The sequence below is a fragment of the Oreochromis niloticus genome, unplaced genomic scaffold, assembly GCF_001858045.2.
Source record: "Oreochromis niloticus isolate F11D_XX unplaced genomic scaffold, O_niloticus_UMD_NMBU tig00000544_pilon, whole genome shotgun sequence".
Classification (NCBI taxonomy): domain Eukaryota; kingdom Metazoa; phylum Chordata; class Actinopteri; order Cichliformes; family Cichlidae; genus Oreochromis; species Oreochromis niloticus.
The window spans coordinates 43,690-69,970 of NW_020327187.1; the positions used below are offsets into that span (position 1 = coordinate 43,690).

General features: G+C 40.3%; 1 protein-coding gene across 1 annotated transcript; it reads right to left on the minus strand.

Moving 5' to 3' along the window:
- Positions 1-1,057: 1,057 nt before the first annotated feature.
- Positions 1,058-2,675, minus strand: LOC106097523 (nuclear factor 7, ovary-like). The gene is made up of 2 exons (XM_019356334.2): positions 1,695-2,675; positions 1,058-1,633 (listed from the first exon to the last, which is right to left on the minus strand). The coding sequence occupies exons 1-2, from the start codon at positions 2,487-2,489 to the stop codon at positions 1,058-1,060; spliced, it is 1,371 nt and encodes a 456-aa protein (XP_019211879.1). The 5' UTR covers positions 2,490-2,675.
- Between the last annotated feature and the right edge of the window lie 23,606 nt (positions 2,676-26,281).

Sequence of the window (26,281 nt, forward strand, 5' to 3'; positions counted from 1 at the left end):
TGTGGAGGCCTATCTCCCCTCACCACACTCCCTGCCGGTAACTGATGCCCTCAGCGGTTGGTGAATTGGTGGTTCTTGGTGTCCGGGGCTGGGCGCTCAGGTATGCACCAGCTCACTCCCGGTGGCTACTTGGCGGGGCCTGGTGCCTGTCGCTCGGTCAGGCCTCTTCCGGGGCAAAGGGGGCCCTCGGGCCTCCGGCCTCGGGGCCTGCAACTCGGTTCACTCTGGCACAGCTGGCTGCCGGCAGAGCCGGCGGGCGCGCCAGTGCAGCCCCCTCTGGCTTCTGCTCCGTGGCTACTGGGTGACCCCCTCGTCTGGGGATCTCCTCAGCCCTTCCCAGGAAGGTGGCACGGATGCCCCTCTGGTGGTACTCCTTGGGCTCTCGCACTCTGGGGTCCCTGGATGTCTGGAGCCTGGATCTCCTCCATGCCTGCTTCATGCCCTGGGGGACGGGGCTATGGCCCTCCACACCCTCTAGCAGACCGTTACATGGGGAAACCTTTTGTATACAAGCGCGTTGATCCACACAGGTGTGCACACGGGTGTTCACTGTTCATAGACATAAACTACACCTTTCTTAGCTGCTACTTCAAAGCACATTGTGCGCTGTCTGTGCTGCACAACAACATTCAATATTTAGTATTTATTGCTGTTCACACTTAGCTAGATTAATGTGATGGTGTTGTGTTTAGTATGTTGCTTTGTTTTTTTGGCTTGTTTTCTATTCTTTTTCTCTCAACAGGTGATCCAGGAGATTTTTTTTTTCTCTTTGTCTTTGTAAGTGCCCTTTCTCACTGTCCCTTTTCCCGTCTGTTTTTCTTTTCCTTCCTCTCTTTCTTTCTCCCTTTCCTATCCCCCAATCATGTCTGTCTCATCTGTAACAACTGAAAATAAAATAAATAATAACAACAAAAGTTGATCAAATGGACCAATGCGGCAATGCCATGATGATCCATTTGGCAAAATAAATCCATTTGGTATCCTTGTTGGTCTTCAGACAACAATTCTGACGGCTAAAGAACCAAATGGAACAGGCAAAAAAAAAAAAAAAAAAAATTTACACTGACACCTTCAATGGCAGAACCTTCAATTTACCAGCCACAGTGTTAATGAATGGAAACATCCTGTCAGTGAAAGTGTCTGTGAAGGTGTGTATGTGTGTGTTAGTATCAGGATCAGAGAACGACAGCTTTCCTCTGTTACAGTCCAGATTCACTCTGATCCTCTGAAACTTCTTCTGTACTGAAAGAGCAGGACCTGTAGGTGATGGTGGCCACGCGTAGTATTTACCTTTATGGAATCTTATTTTCCATAATTCAGTCATTTCATCTCCCTTCCTCTGCACAGACTCTGCAAACACACCCAGGTTCCACCATGTACTGTATCCAACCTCAACATCCCAGCTGTGAGTCCCTGAGTCAAAGCCTTCAGAGCCCAGGACAGAGTAGAGCTCATCAAACCTCTCTGGATTATCAGGAAGCTGTTGTTCATCTCCTCGTCTCACACTGGTCAGATCCTCAGAGAGGATGAGTTCTGGATAAGCAGTGTTTGGGTCCAGAATGATAGGATTGTAGGAGACCATGTCCTTCATGTTGTTCCAGATTTTGAAGGTCAGGTTGCCCAGGTGTTTGGCCTGGTTTAACAGAGCTCCTGAGGGCAGCTGTGGATCATCCAGCTGCGCCCAGGTGTTTGGCCTGGTTTAACAGAGCTCCTGAGGGCAGCTGTGGATCATCCAGCAGGGGGCAGCGCTGGACTCTTTCCACTGCAGCCTTGTAGTTGTTCAAGAATGAGATGTCTTCAGCTCTCAGCTCCTCCTCTGTGGCTCTGACTGTGTCTGAAAGAGCTGCTCTCTCTCTGCTTAGAGCCTCCATCTTCTCCATCATCATCCCACTCTTCTGCTCCTCTTCCTCCCTCACTGCAGCCAGCCTGTCCTCCTCTTCCTCTGCTAGAAACTGGCGAAACTTCTTAAACTGCTCCTTAATCCGAGTCTCTGTGTGTCGGGCCTGGACGTTAATGTGTTTTCCTATTTGATCAAACTTCACTTGAAGTTCTGTACAAACGTCCAACTTCTTTTTTAAGGACTCCAGAGTTTCCTGAAGTTCCTTCTTGTGTGGTTGTGCAGCTTCATCGATGGGTCTGAAACTGTGGTTGTTGTGTTTTTCTGAGTCTCTGCAGATGAGACACACTGGCTGCTGATGGTCCAGACAGAAGAGTTTGAGTTTCTCAGAGTGCAGACTGCAGAGAGCCTCTGAAGCTGTCTGATCTCTCTCCTGTAAGAACGACTCACACAGGTTCTTTAAAGCCAGGTTTACAAATGGTTCATTCCCTGAGGATCTTTTACAAACTGGACACTCATGTGTTGTTCTCTCACTCCACCATCTCTTCAGACAGTCTTTACAGAAGCTGTGGCTACATGACAGAATAACAGGATCTCTGAAGACCTCCTGACACACCGGACAGCAGAGATCGTCCTCTGATCTGGAAGCCATTGAGTCTGTGAGTGAAGCTGAAAACAGCAGACAGGAGTTTTTCTCACACTCACATTCAGTGTGTGGAGCGTCAGCAGCTTTAAGCAGCAGTGTGGGAGTTTTCCAGTTTTCTCTCCTGTAGCTGGACTCACTCTGTGGAAGCTGCTAGTTGGATCTGAACTCAGTTTGATCGTCTGTACGTCTCTCTTTACTGAGGAAAACTAACATCCTGTTTCCTGGTTTTCGTCACATGAGTTACGTGAGGGGCGGAGTCTCAATAAAGGCTGTCGCTTCACTCATAAACTAGGATGGTTTTCATTTCAGAGATCAGAGGTTTCCCTGCCAGCATTTTTTTTTTTGCTCCACTTCACCTGCAAGAGTTACAACGTGAAAGCTTTTATAAATCTTAGAAAATAAAGTCAATGATGCTGCAGAAACTTCACGTTCAAAAGGGACATTTTTCTGGTGGTTTAGCAGATTCGTTAACAGTGGGATTGGAATGGAGGAAAAGACACACAGGTGATGTGTTTAGTGGTTAGAACACCAGTCCTTGGCTCATTAATCATAAATACTGTGGACTCTCCTCATTTCTCAGGCTCTCTTTCAGCTTTTAGGAGACCTGATGAACTTCAGTTTGTGCTCATATAGTGAGAGTTATTTAACTATTAAACTATAACACTGATGTTTGAAATTTGAGTTTAGCTAAATGTTTTTTTTTTCTATGGAAAATTTCACACTTCCTTTGAATATTTCACATTAAAAGCCTTGGAACAGCATTCCAATTCCATATTTTAATAGAGCTCTGGCTCTTTTAAAATCGTGATTCCTGTAAATAATATCTATAAACTGGTCTCTACTCTCTGGATTCATTATGGCACAGAACAATAAACCATCAGAGGCTTCCCCCCCTCATACACCCACGATTTATTTACAACCCGAAGTGAACAGCTGACCAGATCCCACTCTGTTGGCACCACACCATGAAGTCCTTCATCAAACTATGTGTGCTTTCATGGGAAAATACATTTTGGCCCCTACGAAGGCTTAAGGACGTCATCAGTTGTGGTCTAGGAAACACAATACTCACTGTGTCTGTGATCACATGAGCAGATCTTTACACAGACTTCCATGAGCCTTCACTGAAAACATCACTTTATAGAGTTATAGTGCAGTCAGCAGCCTTTAATCTTAAAGTATGTCTGAATGAGGTATAAAAACAGGTGTCTGCTTTATTTTTACTGGAATTCATCATTCTCCACCTACAGATCTCTTCACTTCATAAATCATAGTCTCTTCCAAAAACCTTCCATTGCTACAAATGTGTAAAAATATTTGTAACGTCTACAGGGGCGTTGTGGGCGGTACCAAGGGACCTGGGCCCACCCACTTCAAGAACAGACCAATCGTAACTACCCTACAGGTTTTCTCAGGTTTCAATTATCAAAATAAATATTTCAATTAAAAAAATGACAGAGAGGTTGGAGTTAGTGCTGCGGTCTTGATCTGATCAAATAAATACAGGGCTAGAATTACGGATACCTATACTTGTAACATATACAGGCTGCTAACGTAGAGGAGAGCAGTGTCATGATTTATGAATCATTATCACTGTGTTAAATTTGAATTTCAGTGACCACTAAATGACTGTGATTTTGTTTATTTCCCCTCTTCATTAATATCTTATCACAACAAAACAGCTCTGACGGCTTTTCATGTTTTTTAAATCTGTTTTTTCCTGCACTGTAAATGTCTTTAAAGCACTTTGGGTTATTATGTAGAACAGAACAGCTCATCACACCTCAAATAAAATATAGGCTTTACCAATTGTAGATATTGTTGATCTGTGGAACCAGCTCCCCAATAAAGGAAGTCTGGACTGACTCTCTGTTTAAAAAGTTTAGTCTGTGATGAATATTACCCAGCAGGCAGTGCAGAGCTAGGATGGATCCCCTGGGTTAGGAGATTCAACCAGTTCTAACTGCCTCTATTCTCTGGATGCCTACCCTGCCTACTTTGATATAAACTCAGCCCTGAGTAGCCTCGCAAGCCCATCAGTTGTGGCAGCTCCCCTCTAGATCAGTGCTCTTGGAATATGACTGGGCTTAATATACGGGTTTGGAAAAGCAAACCACAAGGGTCTGTTACTTTTAGAAGGCTGGAGTAACCTGTACGACTCACATATGAGATGTTAACTAGTTCTCAGAATTTTACCTTTACTGTTTCACAGAGGGTTAAAAAGGTCCACAATTTAGATTTTTTTTATGCAGGATATTTTATTAAAGCAATTTAGCAGGAGCAAAGCAAAAGAACTCAAAGCAAAAATCAAATGAAGCTCATGTGTAAGTTCAATAAGGGAGATCGATGGTTTTACATCTGTCTGCTCCGAGGTGTTGTAGGCTACATCTAGGCTTCACATCATTTTCACTTCCCCACACTGTCAAGCTGTTTGTGACATCACTGGTCTAGTCCAATCATCTTTCTCTCGGCCTTCTTCAGGCCGTTTAGCATTCATGTTGCATATTTTAAAATCTCACTGCATATCTGTCATTCACCCTGACAGATGTCTTTGTTCAACCCACCTCCTCCCCATCAAGACCTTGTCCTCGTCACTCAGGCTCCATTCAAGTCACCATCTTCATCTCCACCAAGAGCATCTACACTCCAAGGGGTCCATCTCTACTCCCTACTCTACTCACAGCTGGGCTTTGGTTTGCGCCAAAACAGGCCATGAGAGGCCAAAGTGCCAAAAACCTCTGTCTAAATTCTGTACATCAATAAAGGATGTCTATTTCTTTCTAATGATCTCTCCTTGTTAAAATAATAATCTTCATAATTAAAGGACATAATTTATATCTAATTAACCTACTCTGAGCTAATGCTGATTATGTGCTGATCTTTGAGAGGTGAAATTGAGTAGAGAACGGGAACATCCAGACCTAAAGAAATGCTTATATCTGTGTTCTGTGTTGATAATAATAATCCAACAAGAAAAGCAGCATTGCTTGGAAATTCAGTCCCGCAGGAATACAGTGGAAAGCCAAAGCGTATGAAAGTTATAAACCAGACGGAAAAACTAGAAATTATTAGAAAGTTTTAATCTGGCAGGAAAACAACTGAAATAAAAAAAATGAAAACGCTAAAATGAGCACACACAGCCAGAAAACTCAAAATCAAATAGTGGGCAGACAGTTTCCAGGCATCGGTTGCTCAGGGCCGTTAGATCTCCAGATGATGCCATCTGCTCAATGCAAGAACTACAGGAAGAGACAACTGCAAATGTTCCTAGGCTCCTCTCTAATACTCATTCCATGTTGTTCTTGCAACACACAAATTTACCCTTTCTGTATAGAAACAGCAGAGGCAACAAGAGGTTGCTGGGGAGATTAAATAGGGCATCCCATGACATTAAAATGCATAAATTAGATCCTCCTGTAATATACACTACAGACCAATTCAGATCCCAAACAAACTTCAATGCCAGTATTCCCAGTATGGTCACAATGGTGTAAAATGACCTCTTCTTTGATTGGTCAATCCTGTCTCTGTTCCTGCTCTCTTCTCTTGGGCCTGGATGAATTAAGACACGGAGAACAGAAAGGCTGCAGAAGGAGGAGACGGTTAAAGACAATGTCAAGAGGCAAAAATTCACGACGGAGACGATGACTTCGTTTAACTTTATAAAACTTGCTATTGCAAAGCAAAGCAGCCAAACACAGCCTATGCTGATATTCCTGATTCTGACCCATCTTTCTTTCCTTAAGCTCAGATAAGTGATGGGATGAACAGCAGCCATGTAGTGCTCAACACAAGTCAGCATGTGAAAGAAAATCAGTCCAAACCAGCAGACAGAGTAAAGAAAGAACGCCCAGGATAACATGTTTAAATTATTCATGAACATACTACAATCGCCAAAGACACACCCAAAGACAGCAAACAGGTCCAAGATGATGATGTTGTAGGTGAAGCAGTCAGAGTGACTCAGTACTTCCATGAAGGTGGAGCCTCGTTTCCTCCATTCTTGGAGACCATGTTGGAGGATGAGGATGCAGATGGGGAGGACGAGGAAGATGATAATGATGCTCAGTGCACAAAAGATGTAGGAGCTCGGTGTAGAGATGAGACAGCACATGTATAATGGAATGGAGATGTTCATGGAGGAAAGGTGCAGATCGAAAGAGGAGAAAAATGGGTTTGCCGACATCTGGGGGGGGAAAAAAAGAATAAAATAGAAAAGCTGTTACTATACATGTATAACAACATTGGGTGTGCTGCACACCAACTGTGGAGACATAAAATATAAATAGTAAGACAGCAGGAATAAAAAGAAGTGGAAAAAAAGCCAAATCACTGGAATAAACAGGAATTAAATCTGTCTGTTTAGTCTCTGTATAGTTAGTAAATTCAACTTTTTTCCCCTTTTTGTGTTGTCTTATATAGTAACTGTGTTGCTATGGAACCCAAAAGCTGCAATATGTGGCCAAATTAAAATTACTCAGAAGTAATTTGAAATTTTGTTATAATCAGCCATTAAGTCGAAAAATTTGAGATAATAATAAAACAGTTGGCGATAACTTGACTCACCTCTGTCTGTAGCTGTGGTGGAGGAAACAAGCATCCATAAAGATCAGATAGAAATGTTTTAAAGTTATTACGTTAAATTATGTGTTTGAAATAATTTTAAGAAAAAAAATAAACTTCTGCTGTTTCTTCCCTTAAACGTTTTTGTTTTATTTTTCAGTAATACTGGAAAATAGATTTTTACATTTAAGGTATGTTCGACAAATTATGCAATACAGTACATGATACTATCATTTTACCACCAAGACTTTGTTTAACATTTGTCAATGTGTGAACATGTGTGATGCAAAATGTGAGAGAAACATCTGGGACAAAAGATTTTTAAAGTTTATACCATATCAGATTGAACGGTAGTGCTGCTGTATGGTGGATATATCTCACACTTGACTTTCTGGGAAATTTGACTACTTTCCACTGACTCTCACTCTGTTTGTTTCTCAACTTCTTCTGTGTTTCTCTTCACAGGAACACCGTGTCTATATGCAAGTATTTGTTCAAAAGATATTTCAGCCTCACTCCACCTCCTGCCTCAAAACAATCAATTCAAATATGGTTAAAAAAAACTGAAACAATTGCAAACTTGAAAAACCTGTTCAGCAGTGACACTTACTTTGACAAAAACATGCATAATGTAGACATACACAAAAAAAATCAACCACTATGATTACTCTACACTAATGCAGACCTTCACTTCACTCATGTCCTGCATTTCTTCTTTGACTACCTCACACTGCACAAATATGCACTATGTGCCAGACTGGGCTTCATCCACCCGCTGCTGTTCATTTGGTCCATTAGGACAACAAGTGGAAAGAATTTAAATGATGTGCAGAGTTTTGTATATCAAAAAAAAAAACATGCATTAACTGCACCATCTGTCACTGTCTCACCAATACTGTGATTTTAGTTTTGCATTAAGTTTTTCCTTAGTAGCAGGAAATATGTAAAGCTGCAGGTATTAAATTACATTAAAATTAAAATATCCCTCAAGAATTATTTTCATATGTTTCATTTTCTTTCGCAATAAGCTGCTGAAAAAACTCTAACTTGGAACTTAAAACACATATAACCTCTGTGTTTCCTCTATTGCTGCCCTTCTTTGTTACTTGTTAATTTTAATTAATAAATGTGATATATGAAGCCACCACAAAAAGATGAGAATGTATTAATATTGCAATATGATTAAGGTACCTCTAAATCAGGGGTTAGGGTTAATATAATATTATATTAGCACTCGGTGTATTACTAACATAACCACATTAACATTATTGACACTCGCTGACTTTTAATAGTCATTCTATAAATGCTGTCCGTTTAAATGGTCTTACCTGTAACACTGCTGTATCCACCGGATTCCAGCCAGAGTGGATTCTGGAGTCTTCCACGCTCCTGTTACTGATCCTCCATCTGGATGGATGATAACAACCTTCTGAACAATCTAGCAGGTGGAGATGGCCCATATCTATGGGACTGATTTCTGCTAATAACGCCTGATGGACTGAACATCCGAAGCGGGTCACCCGGTCGCTAGCTGTGCCATTACCCAGCATACACCTCTCCCTCCATAAATGCAATAAACGATACAAAAGTAATGGCCTATAATTAATTTATCTGCTGTATCTGCTGTTTCTCAGGTAGTTGTTTACATTATATAATATACTGTGTTCAGTACACGTCACTACAATGTGATTTCGGAAATGTATAAATATACGAACAACAGGCTCTTCCACGGCAATCTCTTGTCGTCAATAAACAACGTTTAGGGAGCTCTATAGTATTCAATAGGAGGACCCTGCACGTCAATTCTCGACGCGAGGGGGGTACCCTGCGCGTCGATAAGTGAAGCAGAGGGAGCCTGACCATGCGTCACACATTTGACGAGTTGGGAGTGAGAACGTGTTAGACCAACATAATGATAAAACAATAAATTCTCTAATCGTTGACTAACTGATGAAACACTGCAGCTCCAGTATATTGTTGTATTTGACAAAACACTACAGCAACTACAGAAAAAAAAAAAACACTAACCAGACTGATGACAGATTTCAAACATGCTGAATATGAAGAGTAGTATGATTTAAACTCACATGATTATACGTCGGCGGTAGGCAGGAAGTGAGCAGCTGTGAAATTGAACCACTGGACAGCCTTCTAGCCTTCTAGCCTTCGTTCAAGTCCGCCGTTACTTACATTTTTTTCTGCTCGCTAACGCCACAGCAGGAAAACTGAAAATGGACAGAGAAGTGTTACTCTGTGTGTTGTGCACTGTTTTAATTTCCGAGGAGTTACAAAACGAGTCGCCGGCATGTTTTGTACCTTAGACTCATCAGAGACAATCATATCCAGGTAAAATTATTTTCTTCAATCTACACACATTTAATTACTCAGCTAGTGTCATGGATAATTACAGTGACTGAATTATTGCTGGTCATTCATACACATTTACTGTATTATATAAACTAATTCTCGTTGAAACTTGTAGAATCGAATCTTTTGGTTTCTTTTTCTACAAAGCACTTTATCAAATTGTTGTCTGCTACAGAGTTACAAGTATTATACTAGCAGTAACAGAGATGGGCAGTAACGCGTTACTTGTAACTAGTAAAGTTACTAGTTACTTTTTTCAAGTAACGAGTAATGTAAGGGATTACTATTGCAAACACGGTAATTAGATTACCGTTACTTTCACGTAGGAACGCTGCGTTACTGCGTTACTAAAACCATGATTTTTTGCGAGAACGTCTCATGACAGTGACGTAAGCGAGTGCGACGTTCGTGACAACAGCTGTCTGCAGATCATAATATATCGAGTGCGGGACAGAGTGTAGCATGCAGCGTTTAAAGCGTGGAAGTACTGACCTTATTTTGAGTTTGATTCCATAAAAAGTGACAAAAACATTAGTGTCCGTTGTGCGTGGGAAGAAAACTTCTTTTTACAGCGAAAAAACCCCTAAACTTCCAAGCAAGCACCGAGTGTACTACGACGTAATGTGAAGTTCACAGAGAAACTCGCGGATTCTTCCACTGACCGCCGCGGCACACCTGCACCAGGGTAAACCTCCTCCGCCTTGGGGTACCTGCTTTACAGGTGAAAATAGAGCAACAGGACCGCTAGTCTTTGATTTTATTTATTTTCTGCTGTGTTTTACTTGCATCTATTTGAAAGAGTGAGTGTAAACACAAAAAAATATTTTATTTTATGTGCTGGAATGTGCAGAAAATAGGTTTAAATGTTAAACAAATTTCTTCCAGTCAGAGAATGTTGCATATAATTTAATTTTTGCTTGATGCATAAAGTTAAAAGATTAAAACTAATAAAACAAGTTTTAAAAAGAGACTTTTCCATTTGATTACATTTTGTATGATGAATTATGCAGAAAAAGTAGAATTGAGCTGAAAGATCTATCGCTTTATCACCTATTCAGGTTGTAAATCGTCTTTTTAAAAAGTAACTAAGTAACTAAGTAACTAAGTAATTGATTACTTTTGAAAATAAGTAATCAGTAAAGTAACGGGATTACTTTTGGGGGGAAGTAATCAGTAATTAGTAACTGATTACTTTTTTCAAGTAACTTGACCAACACTGAGCAGTAATAAAGCATTCACCATCTCCTGCTTGCATATTTCTGAAAACATCTTAGTGGTGTGGCAGCCACGAGTGAGCCAGCCCTGCAAACCCTGTGGATGGACGATGCAGTGGACAGTGGGAGGAAGCATCCTAAAGCTCTCTTTGCAGACCACCCTGTGTGATTCTCCACTCGCCAACCAGAAAAGACAAAGCGCAGGTCTCAGTTGCAGCAGCCCATCCATGTCTGATCTTGCTCGGGCAGATTCAGCAACACTGCCAGAGACTCCTTGTAATCTATTACAGTTGTTCAAGAAACGGTCCAGGAACAGGTCAGTTATTTTCAAAATACATTTTTTATTATATTAAATTCAAGTCAATTGGAAGTGTTTCTAAAGTTAAATAATGATATTTATATTATGAAAAGCAGATTTTTGATGTTTTAAGTTTTTCACGGTTAGGTTAGTTAGGTTCTAAATGAAGCTTCGGACATCACTGATCACGTGACTCTGACCAAGCGAATCAAGCCTCGACACAGTGCTTCTGAAGCAGTGCGTGGAATTTTTTTGACACAAGTGCTGGAGCCTCAGCTTCAAGCGGGCCATCACTACTGCTAACAAATCAGTATTTTATAGAAAGGCTGAATCTGTCATAATTCTGGAATCTCTAAAAAAAGGTATATGGTTAAAAGGTATAATTGTTGTGGCAATCCAACCACCAAAAAGCCAAATGAGGGGATTTGAAGTCATTATCAACTCTTTGTGATGAAAAAACTGAGGTCCGCCAGGGCGAGTACTTTTAACACTTTATTTATTATTTAAAAAGCTTAAAAGCTACAAAAACTCAGTGCATGATTGAAAGTCAAAAATCAGGTTAAAGAAATTCTTCTGCACCACCTTTTAAGCAAAAAAGCAGGGATGCTCACTTTAATTAACTATATTGACTTTACCATCAGTTATTTCTCTTTTGTACATTTTTTTAAAGCTAAATATCAACATCAGATGTTTGCTGCTTTCAAAACACGAAGCTGAAAAACAGATGGCGACATTCAGCAAGCAAAAAATGTATGTATTACAAAGACTGGAGCACTTCTGGTTATCCAGCTAACAGAATAATAACCAAATACATTAACTGTAGATTTTTATAATATATGATGGATTTGGAAAATATTTTGTCACATCTTGGGCAGTCATTATAAACCTGCAGATTCTGCAAAGTGTGTAGTGTGAATTCAAACACAAACTGACACATTTGTAATCATCTTCATCTGTCAGTAAATGTGTCATAAATGTTTCCTGTGTGTTTTTCAGTTCCTTGTGTTTCATATTTTTTACATTGCTACTTGTCCAGCTCAACACCCAGGGAGCTGATAGCTGTTCTCAGGATTATCACTCACCTGGACGCCTCATTTTCTTCATATTGTGTTGTGAATGAAGTGTGCAGATGAGTCCAGCATTATAATAATCTTGTGATAAGAACTAGTTCTGATGGAGTAAATCAGTTTTTTTATGCTTTTGTGGCATTGAAGCTTCTTATCAGGGATGTAGAGACTGATGAATGAAACACAAGGTTTCTCAAGCTGACAGCAAAATATAAAGTGTAACTCATAAAATGTGCCTCTGTGAGTTCCTAAGCAGCCTGTATGATGATGAAGTAAGTGGTTGGATATCACCATATTTGGTTACAGCCCAAAAAGTGTGCTTTCTTCAGCAAAATGATATCTTGTCACCATCTTATTTTTTTCCTCCTCTAGTTTATAAATAAAGTTGCTATGCTGTCAAGTCTAACTAGGTTTCAGTTCTTAATCAGAAGCAACAGTTCTACCAAAATCAAGATTGTAATCTTGACGTAGTTTCGTTGGTGCTCATCTCAGTGAGTCTGTTCCTGCATTAATTAAATGCTGTCCTGCAATATGTTGAAATGTGCAGTGGATGTCTAAAAGCTGTTGCAAACCACCTAAATCAGTCTAAGTAAAGTGTTATGTGACCATTTTCTCCACAGATTACAGCTGAATGATCATTTATAAAAACCTTGCATGTGTACATAATGTGTTTCCAAAGAACCAGGCTTTCTTGTATTTCTTACAAAGGTCTTTCAAAATCTTCTGTTGAATATTGACTATGACATTTTTTTCAGTCCAGTCTTTGCACCTGACCATTTACAGAGAAATTTTTTTTTTGCTGTTTTTTTCTTTTTTTTTAAACTTTTTTTTCCCCACTAGGCATAAATCTCAAACCTAGAAACATAATTTGTTCTTAATTCTTTATTTGAATCAACAAATGTATTTGCATTTAGTTAATGTATTTCAGGGTGATGTGCAGTTTGTTATTAAAAACTGAGCAAACTGGACAAGTGGAGGAAAAAATAGGAAAACAAAAAAGAAAACATATGAGAATTTGACACTAAGCACTGAGGGACATGGCTCTATAGAGCACTTCACTCTCGCTCTGCAGGCTTACTTGTTGTTCCTAGAGTATTTAAAAGTAGAATGGGAGGCAGAGCCTTCAGTTTTCAGGCCCCTCTTCTGTGGAACCAGCTTCCAGTTTGGATTCGGGAGACAGACACTATCTCTACTTTCAAGATTAGGCTTAAAACTTTCCTTTTTGCTAAAGCATATAGTTAGGGCTGGACCAGGTGACCCTGAATCCTCCCTTAGTTATGCTGCAATAGACGTAGGCTGCCGGGGATTCCCATGATGCATTGAGTATTACTTCTTCAGTCACCTTTCTCACTCACTGTGTGTTAATAGACCTCTCTGCATTGAATCACACTTGTTATTAATCTGTGGCTCTCTTCCACAGCAGGTCTTTTATCCTGTCTCCCTTCTCTCACCCCAGCCTTGGGGTTGATCACAGCCACTCAGACACTATGGTTAGATCACATTTATACATAAGTGTAACACAATCACACCTGATCATCGCAAGTACCAGATCAAACTGTTGTGTGCTACAGAGTTAAAGGTTTTAAACTAGTAGTAATATAGCATCCACCATCTCCTGGATGCTGCTAATAAACATACAATTACACAGTGACTTCACCTTTATTATTATATTTACAAAATTCCACTGTTTCTGTCTTGGTCGTATAATTTTATTTTGTTGTATTTTCACGCGACACCTTAAAGGCCGGTCCAGGAAAATATTGTCTGACATTAAACCGGTCTTTGGCGCACAAAGGTTGGGGACCGCTGCTGTACAGCATGAGGGTTAATAAAACCGTACTGTAACCGAGCACACAGGTGTTGAATAAAAGGGCAAAGAAATAAATTGATGATTTATTTATTACAACAATTAAACATACGTTCTACAATTTATTCCCAGACAGGACTTACAATGCATCCTACTAAATATCCCAGCTGCGCATGCGACCTAACAAACCGAAGGTGCGGAAAAAAATAACAACACTGCAAACTGTCACACCCCGTTTAGAGACACTGCAAACAATTCGGGTCTCAGCACAGATGGAATCAGTGCTATGCCTGATGTGCAATCTGGTTTATAAAGGGAAGTGACACAAGTTAAAGTACTCTTATGAATATGATGTGTAAATTGATTTATTCTTGTACCTCCATGCAACAGTGGCCGAATCCTTCGCCCCAATGAAGAGGTGATCGTTTTCTAATAATTTTAATAAATTGAGCTGTTTGGTCTTTGTTTCCTACAACATATCACAAAAAGGTTGATTCACAAAAATCAAAATTGGCTGTATGTAAGCGGCAATACATGAAAAACTGCGGGATCTACTATACAAGCTAGTTTACAATTATTTTAATTTAAAAAAACAATATGTCTATGCAGGTGTCCAAAAGCTTAACAACACAACTGCTATATTAATTTAACTTTTGTACAACCAGATTTTCATATACATACATTTGAAAGTGTTTACCTCTCCAGCTTCGACCACCATCGCTATCAGAAAAAAAATCTGTACGGCCCGCAATGAATCCTGGGATATTGTAGGGCACGAAGGATTCACTGGACCCATCCTTCAAATTCAGGGAAAAGAAGGACGCATTTGTCGCCACATTTGGAAGACTCCTCGAATTTGGACAGCCTTTGTCACGTTGCTGTGACGTCATTGCCTCCGAATACGGCATTTGAAGCATCCTTCCCCTGAATTTGGACGCAGCCCCTGTGTTCGCTTCTTTGAAGTTGGCAGACAATCTAAAGATGCACTGTTAAAAAAAAAAAAACAATCCTAGAGAAACAGTAATATTCCGGCAGCTGGGGCGCCAAAATAATACCATCAAATAACAGAAAATAACTTTCTCATAGAAATACGGTTATTTTCAGTAATGACAATACAGTTTGTTGCCCTAATTTTACATGGGATTTTGCCTTTTTCAAGTGCTTTTAAAGATTAAATTAGGAACATTTTAACGTGATTAAACAATGAAATTACCTATAAATAGGGATGGGTAAGATTTTCACGATTCTGTTTAACGATTCGATTCTTTATCGATTCTTTTTAAAAAAGGAGAACACTAAGGTCGATTAGCTTAGAACTTTGTTTTATATCTTGTCTTTGAACAAGATAGAAATTTAGGAGTAACATGGCCTTACAAACCCAACAGTGAGATCGTAAGAGATCCACAGCCTACGGCTCTTCAATGGAGTGTCACAGGGTCCCCGGGAAAAAAAATTGTAAATGTAAAATAATAAAATAAATATTCTTCTGTAGCAATAACAAAGTATAACATAAATTATTCTGTAGCAATTACACAAGAATATCCAGTAATGTCCCTGCCTACAATTAAACACATTCACTTACCGAAAATCGGGGGCATCTGCTGTAGCAAATGGGTGCAAGCCTTTTACTACAAACTTAGTCACTGCTTGGTGACATTCGTCTGAAAGGAGACGCTACCGGTAGACTGCAGCGAAAACTGCCAGCATCTGAGACAGCTAGACTCTGTCTGTCTGTCTCATCATGGTCACCTAAATGCACAGTAATGGCAGGTTTTGTAATAAGGCAGATCGCGCTAACATAATATGCACTGTTAGTTGATTGTTTACCTGCCGCATTAACGGGAGAGGACGTGCAAACGTTACCGCTGCTGCTGGGTTGAGATTAAAAACACAACATTCATTTAAGGTTATCGCGTGTTTTGTGCGCAAATGCTTTTGCATATTCATAGTGTTTCCTCCCTTAAAAGAAATATCGACTTTGCAAGTATTGCAAGTTGCCCTGTCGTCATCCGTTCTCGTAAAGTATAACTAAACTTTTGAGCGTTTGAGCCGCCATGTTTCCTGCCAGGTAAATTACGCTCCGCAACGTGGTGACGTCATTCGGGGCGACTGGAATCGATAAGGGAATCGTTTGCAAAAATGGCAAACAATTCCAAGGAATTGAAACAGTTGGAACCGGTTCTCAACAAGAACCGGTTTTCGATACCCATCTCTACCTATAAACAAGGTCAATGAATGTGGCAATATGAATAATAATACTTAAATGTACAGAAATACACAGTTAACAGTTGGTTTAAATAATAATGGATTGCATGCCCTGGGACAGACTGACAGAGGCGAGGCTGCCATATCGCACCATCGGCCCCTCTGGCCATCGCCAGTAGACGGTAGGTGAAGTGTCTTGACCAAGGACACAACGACCGAGAGTGTCTGAGCCTGGGCTCGAACCGGCAAACTTCTGATTACAAGGCAAACTACCAACTCTTGAGCCACGATTGCCCCAAATCGGAATAATAGTAATAATTATTTGATGTTACAAAAGTTTATAAGAATCATTTCATATAATTTTCCATAGCATTACATTTGAATTTAACAGTTCAATCTTTCAAATAACGGACAAATATTTGTGAAATGATGATACATTTGTGAATGTATTTTAACAATCTAAATATGCATATGTACAGACAAATACATTTAAAAAACAAGAAAATTATGTTTTATTACATTACAGTGATTTTACGTTAATTTACATTTGAAATGTGAAATCACAGTCTATTTATGTACATTTAATGATATTCTAGAAGAACAGAACAAAACTGTAAAATACACAGTAAAATACTTTTATATTAGGACTTTTTCTTACAGTGTGAGTATAACTGAGGAGAGGAAACACGACTGGCTCTAATCACACACACACACACACACACACGACTGAGGAGAACAAAACAGAACATGACGCAACAGACAGGAGACTATCAGAGTAAAACAGGAAGTAACGGAACACACACACCCCAAACCCATACAGAAATGACAGTGAACAAAACTAAGAACTACACATCAGGACTACTAAAAAACTAGAAGTACAAGCAGATTAGACTAAGAAATGAAAGATGAAGAACAATGAAACAAACAACAATCAAAGAACCAAAAAACACAAAACCGTGGGTCGATGATCCAGGTACCAAAACATTATAGCCCCAACGGGGACATAAAATATAGACCCAGAGGATGGAAATCACCCACCACCAAAACAAAACAGAACAAACAAACCAACAAACAAACAAAAAAACCCAATCTGCTTGCGTTTTCCTCTGTCATCAGAATTTCAAAGTCAAATTTGGTCAGAAACTTTTTTCAGTCACATTTAAAGCTTTACAGTACTGACCTACAAACAGGCAGATTCATTACTATTTATTTATTTATATAACACTTTTAATTACAACAGTGGTGTTGACCAAAGTTCTGTACAAACATACAAATTACACAATAAAATAACAATATCAATTAACATCAATGCCAAATAGCTTATAACAAATAAATAAGTAAATAACTCTCATGCAGTATTAAAAGCTAGTGAGTAGAAATGCTTTTTAAGATAGAATTTAAAAAGGTTGAGGGTAGGAGCCTGTCTAATGTGGAGAGGCAAATCATTCCACAATTTAGGCGCCATGACCGCAAATCGCCTCTAAGAACCAGCCTCGACCTTGGTGTGGCCAAAAGCAAAATATCACCCGATGTAAGAGCTCTAGGGGGCAAATAAGGCTGCAGTAGGTCTGACAGATAGGCCTGTCCATTCAGTGCTTTATAAGTCACCAATAAGATTTTATATTTTATTCTAAAAGGTTAGGGAGCCAGTGAAGCGAGGCAAGCACGGGGGAGATGTTCAATTCTCTTCGTTTGTGTCAAAAGACGAGCAGCGGCATTCTGAACCAGCTGGAGCCTTGGAAGACAAGTCTGACTAATGCCTACATATAAAGAATTACAGTAGTCCAGTTGGGATAGGATGAAAGTATGAATTGCCCGTTCTAGGCTTTAAAAGACAGAAAAGATCACACCTTGGATAAAAGCCTCAGTTTAAAGATAGACCGCTGTACAATTAAACTAAGCTGTTTCTCAAAGGTGAACTTATTGTCAAATATAACCCCCAAATTTATAGCATGCGATTTGATAAAAGGTTCTAAACCGCCCAAATTAAAATATGAGGTTCTAGAATTGCAACTTGATCCAAAAACGAACACTTTGGTTTTATTTTTGAAATTGAGGGTGAGGTTCATAATATTAGATATGCGATGTTTTGTACACACACACGTTTCATTATCACACGTTTCATTATCACATCATCATCCTCATTAGCGTGTCAGGAAAGCATCTTAAAAAAAAAGAAAAAAAAAAGGTGAAGTGATAAAAAGGCAACGCCTCATTGAGTAGCTTCAGTTCCCTGATCTGACAGACGCAGACGGAGTGAAGTGTCAGTCGCTGTTCTTCTGAAGTTTAACAACTTTTCTGCATCAGGATCAAAGTCAGAATGAAAATCCTTCATTTTCTTTTCTTCTACTTCCTCTCAGGTGAGAACTGATGATCTTAATTTAAAAAAAATACTCAACTTTATAAAACACTTTATAAAATACATATGTTTTTATACACTATATAATGTTGTGATTATCCATCTTATTTTTATTTTTCCCATCTGACAGCTACAGCTGGGCTCATCAAGGCAAAACCCACCATTTGGTCTGCAGCTGAAGGAGGAAATGCTTCACTTAGCTTCACTTTCAGTTTGTCTGGAAGCACAAAGTTCTTCTGTAAAGAAAAATGTGAGCGAGCAGAAGATATCCTCATTAAAACAGATGGAAGCACAGCTCAGAGTGGGAGATTCAGCATTCACTATAAAGATGGATCTCCAGGAAGGGGAACTGTGTCTGTGACCTTCACACACATGATCAAGTCTGACTCAGGAATGTACAGGTGTGGTTTAGGAAGCTCTTCTGATCCAGAGTCATAGTCAGACTTTGAGGTCAGAGTTTCAAATGGTGAGTTTGTACTAAAGGTCACTGAAATCAAAAATGTGAACTACCACACGCACGCACGCACGCGCGCGCGCGCGCACACACACACACACACACGCACACACGCACACCAATATAGACCATGTTGAGATCAAGCTGTTTAATTAATAGGAGCAACTTTAACTTGCTATAGCATGTCAAGTCAAGTGGCTTTATTTTCATTGAAACCATGTGCAGTGGAACAGTACGCAGTGAAATTAGACAACATTCCTTCAAGATCATGCTGATACAAGTGACATAACAGACAATCAACACAAGACTACATAAAGTGCAAAAAAACAAAACAAAGTATGCATATGTAGGTGTAGACATGACATGTAATTTGATAACTTGAACTGAATTTCTCTCAGTGTAAAGACTACAACAATATCCAATGATTTATTGATCCAAATTTCAGCTCTTCTAAAACCAACTCACCATTCTATTTGGAGGGGGGACTCTATTAAAAAGTTAATGTAATTAGAGGCTTTGTAATTAATCACGACACATTGTCTGACTAATATTGCACCGGCCCAGTTAACATAAAAGCAAACCCAAATATAATAAAAGAAAAAAAAATCAGTTTTAAAATGTGACCGTTACTCTGAAAAAAACTAGGGAGAAAAGAGCAACAAAAGGGGGAAGGAAAAACAATGACACAATCACATGTGCAGCTTGTCTGGCAGTAGACAATACAATATAAACTGAATGCCAGCACAGAAATATACTTGTTAAAGTCAAATATATTAAATTACCATACCTCCCGCTGACTGCTATGTGAGCTGTCCAAGTTGATTAGTGTCTTCACAACTAAAAACACAAAATACAGACTCTTTACCTTCCAAAGTCACCATTGCTCACAGCCACTCATCAGTGCAAAGGAGAGAAGAACACCTGCTGCTACTTTCTCTTTTAAACCCTCCCCTTGATCTCCGGAGTCCTAAAGCCTGCCCCATTACATTTTAAAATGAAATTTGCCTCCGATCAGTCCTAGCACCGACCTTTCTTCTGATTCTTTGTAGCTCTGACGTGTACATCAGATTGTCCATTAAATGGACAATTTTTTGTCCATTTAATGGGCCGTTTTTTTTTCTGAATTAATTATTTGCAATTAACGCGTTAAATTCCCACCCCTATTATTTATATGCGTTTTTAAGCCAGGCTCTTCTACGTGTGAATCCCGATAAAAGCACAAAATAAGACAAAAAGAAAAAACATTCCAACTCACCCCTGTGTACTTCGATGGCCTTTAACTCTACCCTTCAAGTTCATAGTATGAAAGTAACATTTTGCATGGTTTCATTAAATATTTTACAACAAAACATTTTGATTCTGAGGGAATCAGGTAAGAATGTGTTTTTCAGATTGGACTGATTTTATATATATAATTATCCTGATAACTGTTTGTTTGATCCAAGAAATATAATCATAATATTAAAGCTGCAAGCAGCGATATGAGGGCCCTCGCACCCCCGGCGCGTCGAGCCAAGCCCAACACCTAAAACCAGCGCTTCCGATCTGATGTCACATTGATGGAATTCATGCATTTAACCACCAGCTAAAATTTCATCTCATTCAACCATTATTATAGTCGTCCCACTGGGTGGCGCTCTAACCATTACTGACAAATGGCATAACAAACATTTCCGAGCTCGAGTCTCATCACGCCTGCGACCTTTGGGAGAGATTGGACATTGTGTTTTTGAGCGACAGCAGGTTACTGCTTTTTGGCGAGTGATTGAAACTCCACGTGCCGCCATGACCACCCCGTTTCCCTGAACGTAAAAAGCTTCGCAATTTAACATCACAAAGGTCTTTAGATTCCACACACAGGAGATCGCGTAAATCTAATGAAATCCCTTGGAGGAGTTCGTCAAAGTATGAGGCCTGAAAAGAGGGGAAAATGTCGCCAAATTTACACATTAATTTTAAAATGGCTGACTTCCTGTTGGATTTGGGATATTGCTCCAAGAGACTTTTTTGTACATCTTGATATCTCCAATAAGCTTGCCAGGTTTCAAACTCATACATAAAACACAGAGCAGGGGCTGTTGTTTTGAAATTTTGTAGGGGGCGCTGTGGAGCCATTTTGCGCTGTTCAAGGAAAATGAACATATAAAAAGAAATCCCTCATCACATTAGAGGTGTGCGCCAAATTTCAAGACTTTTTAAACTTTTCAAGCCCCTCAAAAGCCACTTCATCTTTCATGGTGAACTGCGTTGCCACCAGGGTGCGCCGTTCAGTTTATAGTCACAATTTTCTCACTGAAGCATCAAGAGGGACTGATGGTGATATTCACCGCTTTTGAGGTGGCCACGATGAACCTGTGAAAATCAGTACAACAAAATGAAAGACATGACATTTCCTGGTGCCACTAGGTGGCGCTCTACGTATTCCTGACAATGGGCATATCAATCTGTTCAGGGCGGGTCTGACATCATCCCTGTAAAATCTGGTACTGATCAGATTGGATTTCATTGAGTTACACTAATTTGTTTCTTCATGGCGAGACCTCAATGTTCGCCATGCTGCTGGGGTCACACCCTTCAGCGAAAACTCACAGTTTTCTCTGTAACCCAAGACCAACTCCTTAAGGCTTTCCTGGAGAAATTTGAGGCTGCAGATGTCACCCATTACAATACTGTACCCCAAAGTGTAAAACATGACATTTCCTGTTCCCACTAGGTGGCGCTGTCCCTGATGTCAAATATGGCAGTTGAAATATGTTCAGGGGTGGAGCCTTATCATATGTGTCCACTTTGGTCAAGGTCGGACAATGTATGACAGAACGAGAGGCAATAAGATTTTCATGGCGAGTCATCGAAATTCGCCGTGGCGCCACGGCCTCACCGTATCCCGAAAACTCAAAAGCTCCGCAATTTAACATGGCCCAGGTGTGTAGTTGACACTGACCAAATATGAAGCTTGTACAATGAAATTCCAATGAGGAGTTCGAAAAAGTTCGAGGCATGGAAATGGCAAAATTAGAGCCAAAATGTCACCTTCACTTCCAAATGGCGGACTTCCTGTTGGGTTTAGGACATGGCCATAATAGACTTTTATGTGCGTCTCCGAACGTTAGATATGTGTTCCGAGTTTTATACATGTAGGTCATACCCATCTCGGGGGCTCGCGTTTCTCATTTTTCTAGGTGGCGCTACTGAGCCAATTTTCCCTGGACATGTCTACGGACATTAAAATACGTAAATTTTCACCAGACCTGACGCGTCTGCAAAATTTCATGAGTTTTCGAGCATGTTTAGGCCCTCAAAAGGCCGATTCATTTGCCGAAATAATAATAATAATAATAATAATAATAATAATAATAATAATAATAATAATAATAATTAAAGCTGCAAGCAGCGATATGAGGGCCCTCGCACCCCGGCGCGTCGAGCCACGCCCAACACGTACAACCAGCGCTTCCGATCTGATGTCACATTGATGGAATTCATGCATTTAACCACCAGCTAAAATTTCATCTCATTCAACCATTATTATAGTCGTCCCACTAGGTGGCGCTCTAACCATTACTGACAAATGGCATAACAAACATTTCCGAGCTCGAGTCTCATCACGCCTGCGACCTTTGGGAGAGATTGGACATTGTGTTTTTGAGCGACAGCAGGTTACTGCTTTTTGGCGAGTGATTGAAACTCCACGTGCCGCCATGACCACCCCGTTTCCCTGAACGTAAAAAGCTTCGCAATTTAACATCACCAAGGTCTTTAGATTCCACACACAGGAGATCGCGTAAATCTAATGAAATCCCTTGGAGGAGTTCGTCAAAGTATGAGGCCTGAAAAGAGGGGAAAATGTCGCCAAATTTACACATTGATTTTAAAATGGCTGACTTCCTGTTGGATTTGGGATATTGCTCCAAGAGACTTTTTTGTACATCTTGATATCTCCAATAAGCTTGCCAGGTTTCAACCTCATACATAAAACACAGAGCAGGGGCTGTTGTTTTGAAATTTTGTAGGGGGCGCTGTGGAGCCATTTTGCGCTGTTCAAGGAAAATGAACATATAAAAAGAAATCCCTCATCACATTAGAGGTGTGCGCCAATTTTCAAGACTTTTTAAACTTTCCAAGCCCCTCAAAAGCCACTTCATTGGTCATGGTGAACCGCGATGCCACCAGGGTGCGCCGTTCAGTTTAAAGTCACAATTTTCTCACTGAAGCATCACGAGGGACTGATGTTAATATTCACCGCTTTTGAGGTGGCCACGATGAACCTGTGAAAATCAGTACAACAAAATGAAAGACATGACATTTCCTGTTGCCACTAGGTGGCGCTCTACGTATTCCTGACAATGGGCATATCAATCTGTTCAGGGCGGGTCTGACATCATCCCTGTAAAATCTGGTACTGATCAGATTGGATTTCATTGAGTTACACTAATTTGTTTCTTCATGGCGAGACCTCAATGTTCGCCATGCAGCTGGGGTCACACCCTTCAGCGAAAACTCACAGTTTTCTCTGTAACCCAAGACCAACTCCTTAAGGCTTTCCTGGAGAAATTTGAGGCTGCAGATGTCACCCATTACAATACTGTACCCCAAAGTGTAAAACATGACATTTCCTGTTCCCACTAGGTGGCGCTGTCCCTGATGTCAAATATGGCAGTTGAAATATGTTCAGGGGTGGAGCCTTATCATATGTGTCCACTTTGGTCAAGGTCGGACAATGTATGACAGAACGAGAGGCAATAAGATTTCATGGCGAGTCATCGAAATTCGCCGTGGCGCCACGGCCTCACAGTAACCCGAAAACTCAAAAGCTCCGCAATTTAACATGGCCCAGGTGTGTAGTTGAGACTGACCAAATATGAAGCTTGTACGATGAAATTCCAATGAGGAGTTCGCAAAAGTTCGAGGCATGGAAATGGCAAAATTAGAGCCAAAATGTCACCTTCACTTCCAAATGGCGGACTTCCTGTTGGGTTTAGGACATGGCCATAATAGACTTTTATGTGCGTCTCCGAACGTTAGATATGTGTTCCGAGTTTTATACATGTAGGTCATACCCATCTCGGGGGCTCGCGTTTCTCATTTTTCTAGGTGGCGCTACTGAGCCAATTTTCCCTGGACATGTCTACGGACATTAAAATACGTAAATTTTCACCAGACCTGACGAGTCTGCAAAATTTCATGAGTTTTCGAGCATGTTTAGGCCCTCAAAAGGCCGATTCATTTGCCGAAATAATAATAATAATAATAATAATAATAATAATAATAATAATAATAATAATAATAATAATAAGAAACAGAGCAGATACAATAGGGCCTTCGCACTTTTGTGCTCGGGCCCTAATAATAAGAAACAGAGCAGATACAATAGGGCCTTCGCACTTTTGTGCTCGGGCCTAATAATAATAATAATAATTAAAGCTGCAAGCAGCGATATGAGGGCCCTCGCATCCCCGGCGCGTCGAGCCAAGCCCAACACCTAAAACCAGCGCTTCCGATCTGATGTCACATTGATGGAATTCATGCATTTAACCACCAGCTAAAATTTCATCTCATTCAACCATTATTATAGTCGTCCCACTAGGTGGCGCTCTAACCATTACTGACAAATGGCATAACAAACATTTCCGAGCTCGAGTCTCATCACGCCTGCGACCTTTGGAGAGATTGGACATTGTGTTTTGAGCGACAGCAGGTTACTGCTTTTTGGCGAGTGATTGAAACTCCACGTGCCGCCATGACCACCCCGTTTCCCTGAACGTAAAAAGCTTCGCAATTTAACATCACAAAGGTCTTTAGATTCCACACACAGGAGATCGCGTAAATCTAATGAAATCCCTTGGAGGAGTTCGTCAAAGTATGAGGCCTGAAAGAGGGGAAAATGTCGCCAAATTTACACATTAATTTAAAATGGCTGACTTCCTGTTGGATTTGGGATATTGCTCCAAGAGACTTTTTTGTACATCTTGATATCTCCAATAAGCTTGCCAGGTTTCAAACTCATACATAAAACACAGAGCAGGGGCTGTTGTTTTGAAATTTTGTAGGGGCGCTGTGGAGCCATTTTGCGCTGTTCAAGGAAATGAACATATAAAAAGAAATCCCTCATCACATTAGAGGTGTGCGCCAAATTTCAAGACTTTTTAAACTTTTCAAGCCCTCAAAAGCCACTTCATCTTTCATGGTGAACTGCGCTGCCACCAGGGTGCGCCGTTCAGTTTATAGTCACAATTTTCTCACTGAAGCATCAAGAGGGACTGATGGTGATATTCACCGCTTTTGAGGTGGCCACGATGAACCTGTGAAAATCAGTACAACAAAATGAAAGACATGACATTTCCTGGTGCCACTAGGTGGCGCTCTACGTATTCCTGACAATGGGCATATCAATCTGTTCAGGGCGGGTCTGACATCATCCCTGTAAAATCTGGTACTGATCACATTGGATTTCATTGAGTTACACTAATTTGTTTCTTCATGGCGAGACCTCAATGTTCGCCATGCTGCTGGGGTCACACCCTTCAGCGAAAACTCACAGTTTTCTCTGTAACCCAAGACCAACTCCTTAAGGCTTTCCTGGAGAAATTTGAGGCTGCAGATGTCACCCATTACAATACTGTACCCCAAAGTGTAAAACATGACATTTCCTGTTCCACTAGGTGGCGCTGTCCCTGGTGTCAAATATGGCAGTTGAAATATGTTCAGGGGTGGAGCCTTATCATATGTGTCCACTTTGGTCAAGGTCGGACAATGTATGACAGAACGAGAGGCAATAAGATTTTCATGGCGAGTCATCGAAATTCGCCGTGGCGCCACGGCCTCACAGTAACCCGAAAACTCAAAAGCTCCGCAATTTAACATGGCCCAGGTGTGTAGTTGACACTGACCAAATATGAAGCTTGTACGATGAAATTCCAATGAGGAGTTCGCAAAAGTTCGAGGCATGGAAATGGCAAAATTAGAGCCAAAATGTCACCTTCACTTCCAAATGGCGGACTTCCTGTTGGGTTTAGGACATGGCCATAATAGACTTTTATGTGCGTCTCCGAATGTTAGATATGTGTTCCGAGTTTTATACATGTAGGTCATACCCATCTCGGGGGCTCGCGTTTCTCATTTTTCTAGGTGGCGCTACTGAGCCAATTTTCCCTGGACATGTCTACGGACATTAAAATACGTAAATTTTCACCAGACCTGACGCGTCTGCAAAATTTCATGAGTTTTCGAGCATGTTTAGCCCTCAAAAGGCCGATTCATTTGCCGAAATAATAATAATAATAATAATAATAATAATAATAATAATAATAATAATAATAATAAGAAACAGAGCAGATACAATAGGGCCTTCGCACTTTTGTGCTCGGGCCCTAATAATAATAATAATAATACTAAGAAACAGAGCAGATACAATAGGGCCTTCGCACTTTTGTGCTCGGGCCCTAATTAAAGCTGCAAGCAGCGATA